Source organism: Halichoeres trimaculatus, unplaced genomic scaffold (assembly GCF_033239565.1).
Source record: "Halichoeres trimaculatus isolate MK-OKI-2021-1 unplaced genomic scaffold, fHalTri1.1 fHalTri1_scaffold_20, whole genome shotgun sequence".
NCBI lineage: Eukaryota > Metazoa > Chordata > Actinopteri > Labriformes > Labridae > Halichoeres > Halichoeres trimaculatus.
Genome location: NW_027437198.1, coordinates 5,257,537 through 5,269,977, shown reverse-complemented (window position 1 = coordinate 5,269,977; position 12,441 = coordinate 5,257,537). Strand labels below are relative to the sequence as shown.

At 38.1% G+C, this 12,441-nt stretch overlaps 2 protein-coding genes across 2 annotated transcripts; one reads left to right on the top strand and one right to left on the bottom strand.

Annotated features, from left to right (window-relative positions):
* Window positions 1–333: 333 nt before the first annotated feature.
* On the top strand, window positions 334–6,106 carry narfl (nuclear prelamin A recognition factor-like). The gene is made up of 11 exons (XM_074695904.1): window positions 334–710; window positions 1,291–1,386; window positions 1,492–1,635; window positions 1,730–1,859; window positions 1,950–2,084; window positions 2,231–2,349; window positions 2,482–2,611; window positions 2,696–2,768; window positions 2,843–2,980; window positions 5,264–5,421; window positions 5,578–6,106. Exons 1-11 carry the CDS (start codon window positions 645–647, stop codon window positions 5,817–5,819), a joined length of 1,431 nt encoding a protein of 476 aa, XP_074552005.1. The 5' UTR covers window positions 334–644; the 3' UTR covers window positions 5,820–6,106.
* Window positions 6,107–6,170: 64 nt separating this feature from the next.
* On the bottom strand, window positions 6,171–12,173 carry LOC141809088 (hydroxyacylglutathione hydrolase-like protein). The gene is made up of 9 exons (XM_074695909.1): window positions 12,057–12,173; window positions 11,714–11,823; window positions 11,271–11,335; window positions 11,046–11,163; window positions 10,821–10,929; window positions 10,589–10,692; window positions 10,211–10,312; window positions 8,265–8,344; window positions 6,171–8,086 (listed from the first exon to the last, which is right to left on the bottom strand). Exons 2-9 carry the CDS (start codon window positions 11,816–11,818, stop codon window positions 7,936–7,938), a joined length of 834 nt encoding a protein of 277 aa, XP_074552010.1. The 5' UTR covers window positions 11,819–11,823; window positions 12,057–12,173; the 3' UTR covers window positions 6,171–7,935.
* Between the last annotated feature and the right edge of the window lie 268 nt (window positions 12,174–12,441).

Genomic DNA, 12,441 nt, shown 5'->3' with positions numbered 1-12,441 from the left:
TTTTCTCAGACAGTGTGACAGGCATTTTTGTGGTTTAGATTTTCTTTCTCCCATCTTTTATATTTTTTGTTGCTCACTTTTATTTTTTCAAGCCCTCTGTTATCAAATAATATATGTGATATTTAATTATTATTATTATTATTATTATTATTATTATTATTATTATTATTAGTAGTAGTAGTAGTAGCAGTAGTAGTAGTAGTAGTAGTAGTAGTAGCATTTGTTATAATTTATTTATTTTTATTTATTATTTATTATATTGCCATACTTGCTATCTTGCTTTCTGCACTTAAACTTCCTTACTTTTCCTTATTCTTGTATGATCACACTACTGATATCCATAGACTTATATTCTGTTGGTTAACCTCCATGTATTGTGCTAGTTCAATCAAGTTCATTAAAAAGAATAAATAAATAAAAATTAATTGATTAATAAAACTAACAGGGGGACAGATCAACTTCTGGTGACAGAGACAGTAGAGCCAACCCTATCAGAAACTTTGCATCTTGGATTGTTTTTGACACTGTAATCTGTCTTTCAAGGGAAAAAAATCAAGACGTGCTTTGTGCTTCAGGGGTTGGATCAAGGATAGCTATTCACGACACATAAATAAACAAGGGACACTTTACGGCAGTCGAGAAGAATGGCCTCGCACTTCAGCGGTGTGCTGCAACTGACAGACCTCGATGATTATATCACCCCTTCTCAGGTAGGTAAACTACCATCTCGTCTTATAAAAGTTAAACAGAAAGAACGTGTTGTTGACACGAATGATCCGCCTTACGTATGTTAACAGCCAGTTATGAAACCGGAAAGATCCGCTCGCATGCTCTCAGTCTGTTATCTGATTTTGTCGATGCTACCGTGAAAAGAAGCAGCTTGAAAAACTTAAAACAATGACTCACCTATTACAAAAGAATGATTAGTATGGCGACTGTTTGGTAAACAGTTACAGACCAATTCGTTGGAAAAGTTAAATGCGTATTAAACTGTTAGCCTTCCGCCATTAGCAGCGACCTTACTGTGATGAAACAGATTGAAAAGTGTAGTAGGTGACAGCACAGTGAGCAGCTATACATACAAACGCAGTACACAAGAAATTTCTATTATACATTACAACAATATACACAACAGAAATAAACAAAACGGACCATGGTACATGTTTTTATATTTATTCAGATCTGCTAGGTATCTCATGTTACAAATTTCCATTTTATTTACCCAGACAGGTTATTTAACAATATAGTGACAGTAGTTGGCCTTACATATTTTTTTTGCATATTCTGCAGGAATGTGTCAAACCAGTCAAGGTAGAGAAGAAACAAGGTAAATCTGTGGCCAAAATTCAAATAGAAGATGATGGCAGCTATGTCCAAGTCAATCAGGTAAGTATTTGGGCTTTATTAGTGCTTATAACCTGATTATATATATGTGTGTATAGATACACTACTGTCTATTGCTTTGATTTGGTTGAATCACTTGTGTTTTAGGACGGAGGGAAGCAGAAGTTAGAAAAAGCAAAGATCACACTGAATGACTGTTTGGCATGCAGTGGCTGTATAACGTCTGCTGAGAGCGTTCTCATCACACAGCAGAGCCATGAGGAGCTCTTTAAGGTTCTGCACAACAACAAGGTAGAGACTGATCTATATATCTGGGTGTGTGTTCAGCATGTTGTATGGCAGCCTTTTGTAATCATGTTTTTGTGTTCAATTTATTTTCCTTCAGGTCAATGCAGCAGAGCAGAAGGTGGTGGTTGTGTCAGTGTCACCACAGTCCAGAGCCTCTTTGGCAGCACGCTATGACCTCAGTAGCAGTGAGGCAGGCAGGAGGCTCACATCTTTTTTAAAAGGCCTTGGTGAGTGCAAAATTATCTTTCCATTCCATTAAATAAGAGGTAAATTGAGGCAGATGCACTGACTTCTAAAGGTTGTTGTCACTGTTGCAGGGGTTCATCATGTGTTTGACACCAGCTTTAGTCGGACCTTTAGTCTACTGGAGAGTCAGAGGGAGTTTGTGGAGCGTTTTCAGAGGAAGGAGCAGGATAGGAAGAGTTTGCCCATGCTGACGTCAGCCTGTCCAGGTATGAAAAAACAAATTTAAAATGCTGCATTATGTTCAGCGTTATAGCTCATTTTTAATCACGAATAAGAGTTTAAGGATGTTGATAATTTAAGAGCTGAGTCAAGTTGCATGATTTCCCACTGTATTTGCATCTTTGTGCTTCAGGGTGGATTTGCTATGCTGAGAAGACCCATGGGGAGTTTATTCTGCCTTACATTAGTACCACCAGATCCCCTCAGCAGATGATGGGCTCTCTGGTTAAAGCTTATTTTGCCGAACAACAGGTACCAGAACACCGGCACCTTCTCTAAATTACTTTCATCTAAGTTTAGTTTCTGAGAGTTGCCTTCTGTGAATGCACATACATGTGTTATTATTAAAACCATTGACTTGTGTGTTGTGTATGCACTCTGTAGGGGATAAGTCCACAGCAGATCTACCATGTAGCAGTGATGCCCTGCTTTGACAAAAAACTTGAGGCCTCGAGGTCAGACTTCTACCTGAATTCATCTGAGACTCGAGAAGTGGACTGTGTCATCACCTCTGGTACAGTAACTACATGTGTGATGCTCTTCAAAAGTATGAATGTGTAATAACATTTTGTTTGTACTTCTCACTTTTTCCACACAGGAGAGGTTCAGAAGATGCTAGAGGAGAAAAATGTCTCTCTGAGTGATGTGGAACCAGCACCGCTTGATACAATGTAAGCTCCAGGAGCAGTAAGTGAATTTCTAACACTCGCTAGTGTGTGTCACTGACATGTTATTTTTGACACAGGTTCAGCAATGTAAATAGCGATGAGTTCCTAAATCATGCAGGGAGCGGGTCAGGCGGTTACCTCCATCATGTTTTCATGCATGCAGCCAGGCAGCTGTTTGGGGAGGAGGTGAAGGAGCTCACCTACAAGACCCTCAGGTGAGGCTGCTGCTTATTTATTTATTTATTTATTATTATTATTATTATTATTATTATTATTATTATTATTATTATTATTATTATTATTAATAATAATAATAATAATAATAATAATAATAATAATAATTTTATTGTACATAATTTCTATTATATCATATATATTATTATTTATTTATTTATTGGATTTAATTAATTAATTAATTTGATTGAATGAATTTAATTTAACCAGATAGAAAAACCCACTGAGATCTTGCTCTCTTTGCTAGGGTGACCTGGCTAAGAGATCAGCAGCACACGCCATACTAAATAAGTACAGTGCAGTTATTTAAAGAATAATTAAAACAAACAATATTTTGGAAATCAATTACAGCTAAAGTGCTGGAAGTGAATCAAATTACAGGTTAATAAACACAGGCACTAGTCCATAATTTCTTGTCTCTCATTTAGCATGGAAGGAAAGACTTTAAGAGAAATGAGTTTGGACAGGCTAAGTTAGGATCCTGATCTGTAGAGCATTCCATCTTGAAGAGGCAGTTAGCTCAACACTTTTTTCTTATTTCAGTCCTGACACAAGGAACAAGTAGAGAAATGTTGTCTTCAGAGTGCAAGGCATGAAGGCTTTCAGTTCTTTGAACAAGAGTTCATAGATATGAAGTAGGGCTGAATGATTTTGGAAAATAACCTAATTGCGATTTTTTTGGACCAAAATTCCGATTGCAATTTTTAGAGGGGATGTATGTCTTCTACATTATTCACTTAACACAAGCAATACAACATTCTGTAGTATGACCAACACAACAAAGAATATTGTCAACTTATACACAAGTCTTTCCTATAGGCCAAGCCTACATGTTTAATCAAATGAGATGAATTGATATGAATAATGTATCTTTAACTATTACAATCACAGTAGAATATTGACTGACTGATTTAACTTCAAGCCTTGTAGACATGTAATAAAATTATCATTAATTTCCTTAAATAAAATCAGAGAAAAGAACAAGAGGCCTGGTATGAACAATAATATAAAAAATCAATATGAATCCTCTCTTCTACGAATCTCACACTAAATAAAGTGCAGAAATGTAAGTTTTGGCACAACCACTGATATATGTATACTTGTGGATTACATTTTTTAAATGCACTTTAAAACTTTTCTTTCTTTTTTTTTTAATTGTAGCCTTTGCGATTTGAAGATTGCATTGTATTAAATTGGGATGTCAATTTAAATTTGATTAAATGTTCAGCCCTAATGCCAGGTCTACATGTTATGATGAAATGAGATGAATTGAAACATGGATTGATACAAATAACATATCTTGATTTAACTATTACAATCACAGTAGAATATTGACTGATTGATTTAACCTCAAGCCTTATAGACCTGTAATAAAATTATTATTAATTACCTTTAATAAAATCAGAGAAAGAAACAAAACACTGCAGAATGAAAGGCCAGGTATGAACAATAATATAAAAAATAAATATGAATCCTCTCATCTATGGATCTCACATAAAATACATTGCAGAAATGTAAATAAGAACAAATCTATGGCTCAACCTCTGAAATACGTCAACATGTGGAATGCACTGTGTGAACATAAATTTAAATATGAATTGTATAAAAGTTTTACTGATCTCTCATCAGTAACAAAACACAAACTAAAGTCAATGCACTTTAATTTTTTTGTAATTGCAATTTGAAAATCACATTCCATTACATTGCAATGTGGGTTTAAATTCAACTAATTGTTCAGCCCTACTTTGAACACTCAGAGAAGGCCAGCCAGAAATAGCGTAGAGCTCACAGCGATGAGTGAGGTGACTACAACTGGTATTAAACCTCAGAGCACAATGATTAACAACATTCAAGGACGGCAAACATTTGGCTGAAGCCGACATGAACAGAACACCACCAGAATCAAGCAACAGTAAAGAAGCTGTAGATAGAAGAAATTTTCCTGCTTGGAGGGAGAAGCAGGATTCAATTCTGTAAAAGAAGCCGATGTTCACCCTGAGCTCAAGGAGCTCTGTGATGATAAATGGCTCAAGCTCTTTTTGCCTCCTTTAAGCCAGAGTTCCAGGTCATTCAAAGAAGCCACATCAGCTCAGAATAGCTGTCCATGTAGATCATGAGTAATTATAAAGCTACTCGAGTGCAACTGAGAAGAAAGCCCGGCTTCTGTATGAACATGATGAATTATGCCATCTAACTTTTCTGATCCTTAATGTATTAGAATTTTGATTCACACTTTTTTTTTAAAATTGACCCCTCTACCACAGGAATAAAGATTTTCAAGAAGTGACTCTTGAGAGAGATGGAAAAGTCCTTTTGTGCTTTGCTTCCACGTATGGCTTCCGCAACATTCAGAATCTGGTGCAGAAACTCAAGAGGGGGAAGTCTCCCTACCACTTTGTGGAAGTAATGGCCTGTCCATCAGGTAAAGTTTAATATGCATCAAGACTTTAAAATAGAATACAATTTTTTTAAACTTACATATGAACTAGCTCATCATAAATACATTTGCTTGATTGACTTAAAGTTTGCAGTTTCAAGCTGTAAACAGGAAACGTTCCATCTTTTTGGTGCTGTTCAGGTTGTCTCAATGGTGGCGGTCAGTTGAAGCCGTTACCCGGTCAGAACCCCAAAGAACTCCTTCAGAAGGTAGACGAGCTCTACAAGTCAGAACACCACCTACCCCCAGAAGACGACTCACGGGTGGCCGAGCTGTACCAGTCCTGGCTCAACAGCGTGGGGGAGGAGAGAGCCAGAGAGCTGCTGCACACACAGTACCACACGGTGGAGAAGATGACAAACGGACTCACCATGAAGTGGTGACGGATGCTTTTGCTTTTGGAGGGTTTTATTCTTTTATTTAAACACGCACAAGCTCAGCAATCAAGATGTAATCCTGTAACTTTGAAGTGGAAAGGATTACAGAGAAAGTTAAATATGAGCACTTTTTCTGCTTTTGAACCACTGCTCTTCCTGCTCAGTTGATGAGTATAGAGCGGGAGATAGGGACACATCTGACTCACACACACACTCATAATGCTGGTTGTGTTCTTTTTGTGGCTCCCGTTACATGCTGATAATAAATAACACCAAGCCAGTATGGTATAATCATTCCTTGTTTATTTCACCTTAATGATTATATGTACATACTAAGAGAAATAAAGACATTATTTAATTTCAGCTGGTTTGTGCTAAGTTTTTTTGAAACCATGTTTAAAACAATCCAACAGGACATTCATTAAGACTGATGTATTATGTTTTTATTGAATAATCTTGTCTCAGATTTACAGTTATAGGCTCTCACAATGAGAGGAAAAGCAGCAATTAACATTCATGTGATTCACACTGCATGTTGGTTTTATTTTTATGTAGAGTGCATCATGTCTTCCTCTACAAAGTATAGTCAAACAGACACTTCCTTTAAAGGTCCCATATTATGCAAAAATCACTTTATTTATAAGTCTTTTAGTGAAATTTGTAGGTCTCTGGCTTTCCTCCCGGTCCACAAAATGTGATATTTAATGACAAGACCTGTACTTAGTAGTGCTTGTGAATGTAAAATCCTGACCTAAAACAAGCTGTTTGAATTTTGGGGATTTGCCGACGACAGATATTCCCTTTTATGACCAATCAGAAGCAAGTCGGACCCGATTGGTCCGCTGGAGTAGATTCCCCTGAATGCCAAAGTTGAAGAACCATCACTGCTTTGTTTTTGGCTGTAAACATGCACAAGCTTCCCATCTTGGAAGAAGAAAAGACTAAGTGGCTAGAGTTCATTTATGAGGGAAATGTGCCAGCTACACTCAGTAAAACTGTGTATGTGTGTGCTAGTCACTTCACGGCCGACTGCTTTTCCATCTTTGGACAGTACAACAGAGGGCTAGTGAACAGACTGGTCCTGAATCCAGGCGCATTACCAACCATCCATCAACAAACCTCAGACCCTGGAAATGTGAGTATTTTAAATGCTGTGTGCTGTGGAGCAGATGTAAAAGCTTTTCCTCAGTGTCCCCCTGTCTCTGTGTTAGCTTCAGGATGCTAACTTTAGCTGTGGTTAGCCTGTTGTTTAAGCCTGTAATGTTACAGTAAACAAACTTCGGTGTTTTCTAAACATTGTGCACTTGGAGCTCGTGGCGCCGCTCTCAGTGACACTGAAGAGCAGGGCAGTATCAGCGGTGGCTCATTTACATATGAAGGCCACGCCCACTAAATCAGAGCGTTCTGAACAGAGGGGCTATGAGAGCCTGGAAACAATGCTGCTGTGCTTTCTTGGCTTTTTGGACCAAACATGTTACTACCATTTCATGAAGACATCAATGATCCATATTAAACTGCAGAAAAGGAGCAGAATATGGGACCTTTAATCTTTTTAATGCTAAATCAACCATGAAGCTCTTAACAGCAAAAACAGGGGAATGAACCAGTTCACATAAACAAAAGGAAATCTTATGGCAGACAGAAGGTCATCAGACTGAAAACAAACATCTTTGAAGAGGATAAAAATGGAAGAAATGGGAAAATAATATTTTTATCCACAATACACAAAATGAAATTATTTTATCCCTAAATTATGATTTTGAAGAAACAAATTTCACAGAAAACATGAAAATCTCTTTCCTTTATTTCTACCCTGACAGCTGGTATTAGTAGCAAACACTACCTGCTTTTAAGTATTTGCATAACAGACAGTAAGACCAGCCTTTAAATTAATCTGGTGATAGAATTTTTTTATAAAAGCAGCTTTACTTGAATCTCTTTGTGCAGACATTGTTTAATGATATGTAAATATATATAACATGCCTGTGAAACTCCCGGTGGTTTAAATTAAATCTAGGGTTAAAGCAACAGACACCTCTCACTGCTCTTGTGTCTTGCTGCATGCAGTCGTCCATAGCTGAGTCTGTCACGTGTTAGCAGCTCTGAAACTGGACCCTGGACCTCAGGGTCTGAGGAGCCCCCATTCCAAAGCCAACATGGCATGAGGAGGAAGTCTTTCCTTGGGCTTCTTAAACTTATCCTTCTCCTTCCTCAGGACTCTCATCACTTCTATGGGGTCTGTCTTTCCTGTGAACTTTTGTACTCCCTCCTCGCTGCAGTAGAGAGGATGAACAACCAAGACTATAAACAACTCAAAGAATAATCCAGATAGAAATAATGTGTTTATAAATCCTTAGATGAAGGGAGAATGAGAAAGAGACGACATTTTATTTGGCTAAACCTCTTGTGCTCAGTACATCGAGGTAAAAAAAAAAAAAAAATCAAACTCACGAGACACGGAGAAAAGGGTTATATTCAAACTCCTCCATGAGGGTGGATGGCACAGTTGGTTTGTCATCATCGTCTCTCGCCTGTTAACACAGAGCAACCAGGAAACTCAGAAAATAGATGAATCAAATGTATTTAAACAAACAAACTGCTATAATATTCCACAACGTAGGTGCTGGATAAGTCATTTAAATAAGGCATGTTAATCCAGTTTTAAAATTTGTTGTCTTCTGTACGGTGGCCGGTAGGTCTCAGCTGATTTGCAAATGCAAAAACATGAATGCAAAAGCTAGAACACAACTGAAGTGCAGCCACAACGGAAGTTAAGAGGCGGTTAGACTTAGTGACACAGAAAAGTTGTGAAAGTAAGTAAATGATTGTTTTCTGTAATACCTTCAGCTATGATAAATATAGCTTTACTGCTAACGTTACTGATTCATTAAGCTAAATATAAGTTAACATATTTTTTCAGTAAATAAAGAAATTAGTACTATATAGGATAATACAAGGTGAGACCATAGACTGTAAAAAAAATGGATGACATCTTGCTCAGCTCGAAGTGGGGTCGCCACAAAAACTGCTCCCCCCTGGAGGCTAGCTGTAGTATTGCTCAAAAAATATCCATCTCCCCAGTCATTCCAGATGGGCTGTGGTCAAACTTTAAAAAATCAATACACCTGGTAGAAATGTTTCTCACATTCGATTGTTGTAGTGATTTGAAGATATCATTTGGCTGCCTTGTATCCGGGTCCTCTTTTTCTTAAAATATTCATTATATTAGTTATATGAAGTTAAAAAAGAGTTTTTTTTTGTCACATTTAACAGTGACTGACAGCTACTGTTCTGATGTATTTTTCAAGGATTGCAAAATATGTTGAGAGGGAGAGCCACAAAGAGATTAGACTCTAAAAAGAAAAAAATATATATATATTTTTCCCCCCGGCTCCACACAGATTCTCCCATAGCCTCTATGGGAGAATCTCTGGCTGCCAATGGCGGTGCCTGTGATAGGGGTATTGTACGGCTTCAAAACCGTACAATGTTAAATGATGGAGCCACTCTATGTCCACTCTATATACAATCTATTGGTGAGACCCTGTGAAGCTTTATTTATTATAGTTTAAAGGTGCCGTAGGCAGGATTACCCAGGTAAGACGGCAATTTGACCCATGTAAGATGGCGATTTGAAAACCAGCACAGCCCCCCCCCGTCCTGTGTTCTCTGACATCACGCCCTTACGCAAGTTTAGCCCCTCCCACAAGAAGTTTACACACGAGTTTATGGTTCTTCTTTTTGCTCTTCTTCTTCCTCTTCTTCTCCCTCTTTTTCTTCATGCTGTCCCCGTTTAAGTCCTTAGTGTTTTTGGGGTTGGAAGTCCGACAAGGCAGGTAAATATGCGAGCCAGGACTTCCTCATGTGTGTTCACGAGAACGAAGAGCTTTACAACCAATGGCGATGAAGGACGAAGCGTCGCCCCTCGACCAATCAGGATAGAGCCTCAGGGGCTCTTCTGATTGGTCAAAGATACCTGGAGCGGTCGAGAATCCTTGTCAGCTCATAACAGAGACAGATGAAAATGCTGCGACCTCGCGGTAGTACAATAATACTACACTCATCAAGGGTTATCAATGGATACTCTTGTTTAATCCAAAGAAAACACAAAAAAATTAGCATTGACTAGCTCAATTCTGTCTATGGCACCTTTAAGTTAAAAAAGATTATTATTTTCTAACTTTCACAACTTTTCTTTGTTAGTTGGGATATCTAACCTCTTTTAACTTCTGTTGTGTCTGTACTGCAGTTGTGTTGTGGCACTGAATTTGGGTTGTGTTGCAAACTGTCTGACACCCACTGGCCACCATACTTCAGAGATAGTATGTTTTAGATAAAAATAAGAGCATCAGTTATAATAATATTGATGTATTTATTAGTTTAGTGCAGTTTCTCACCCTGGCCCAGCTCAGCATCTCTTTAACCTTTTCATTCTCTGGCTCCACCAGCATGGCAAACTTCAGGTTCTTTATGGTGTACTCATGTCCACAGAACACCTTCTGCACATCACCAAAACACGGTTTAAGACATCAATAAAAATCTAACAGGCACAGAGAAATGGAGTTTGAGTATCTTGTACATTCTTTGCTTGGATGTTTCTTTTTACAATGGAGAGAAAGAGAAAGTCAGGCCACCCTCAATCCCCTCATTGTCTGTGTGTTGATTCGTCAGTGTGACTCAGTCTCACCCCAGCTCTTATCTGAGGTCATGTTAGCTGTTATTAACCCTGTGAGGGATGTGCAGATCTGCGACAAATAGTTTTGATTTCCACTCACTGTGTCTTGAGGGAGAGTGCCTAGAACCTGGGTGAGATTGTGGTACATCTGTTCTGCCGTACCCTCCAGAAAGCGTCCACACCCGCCTATAAACAATGTGTCGCCTGACAAAGGAAAGAAAGGACAAGTTCACACAGCGGTCAGTCTCTGCTGCAATAAGAACAATGGAACTATGTTTCTCCAACAATGATTCACATGAGTGAAAGCTCTGTAAGTGTGTAAAGTTAAACACCTGTGAACACAGCAGGGGCATCAGTGCACTCATCCTCCCACACGAAGTAGCACATGTGACCCGAGGTGTGACAGGGAGTAAACAGGCACCTCACATTGATGGAGCTAAACTGAAATGTATAGAGAGAATATTTTAACAAAAGACAACAAAGCAGAGACAACAAGACATATGTGTGTAATAAATCAGGGACTACTCAGGTAAAAGTTGGTGATATCTAGATGGCACCTTGAGTTCCTGGTCGTTGGTGACTTTGTTAGTCAGGGCCCCAATCCGATCGTCTCCCCCGTATACCTTCAGCTCAGGAAGCTCCTTCACCAGAGCTTCATTCCCTCGAGCGTGGTCCCTGATCAGCGAAAAACAGGGTTAGTGGTCGACTCTGTCAGCAGCTTTGTGTGATAAGTCTGACCAATTGTCAACAATTTCTTAACCTACTTGATCAAAGAGCCTTACCAGTGATGATGTGTGGTGAGAACAGCTGTCAGAGACAAACCCTCTCTCTTCACGATTTCTAGCAGCTGTTGGGGGAAAAAAAATGGCTAAAATAAATAATCATCTATAAACAACAGCTGTTTTCTTTCCTATAATTCACTTGTTCAGATTTCTTCTGCACCTTTTTTACATAGCAATAATCATTTCAAAGCAATTATTATTTTTACTAAGTTATACAAAAAGGGAAATTATTATTTTAAAGAAAGTTGAAAAACATCGAATCGGGTGGGGAAAGTACTATAAATTATGCAAAATGTGTGATAACCACTGAATAAATCTGTCTACTCTGTAGTAAATTCAGTTTTGCTTCATTTACAATATGGTTAAAACAACAACAAAAAAACGTTTTCAAGGAAAAAACAAAACTCATTTTGTCTTTGTATGGGACTGTACTGGAGTCTCACCCGATGTGGCACAGCTGGGTCCACTGCAACAGCTTGTTTACTCTGCTCATCGATCACCAGGTACATGTAGTTGTCCTCCAGGATAGAGATCACCTTTACCTTCATGATACCTCCACACGCATGCGCAAGAAGTTTAAATAGTACACATTACACAAATCGAGACATGCCACAGTTGGCTTACCCCTGACAACGTAAAGAACTGAAGTAGTCAATAATTAAACCGAGCACCCACACTTGTTTCAGCATCGATGAAACTGCCTATGATTCCACACTCTTTCTGCAGCTTCATCATATGAAAGGCAAGTCAATCGAGTTGTACGCGTATAGAAAACATCACGGATACCTCAGATTTGTTGATTCTGATCAGGTTGTTTCATTGTGCGCCTGTGATGGACTCAATTTTTAATTCTACATTTCTGCATCAGGACTGGGAAGTTATCGCGACATCATCGAGAGCGTCAGTGTCAATGCAAAGACATTTTAATCGAGCCCGGAAACATTCAACTGTATAGCATTTTGTGGCGTTTGGGATGGAAGCGCGTTTGTAATATATATATATATATATATATATATATATATATATATATATATATATATATATATATATATATATATATATATATATATATTTAGTATTATTATTTTGTACTTTACAGATGGGCAAACATTTATTTTAATTTATTCTCCAAACGTCGTGCTATTTAAATTTAAATTGAAACTTTTGTCCC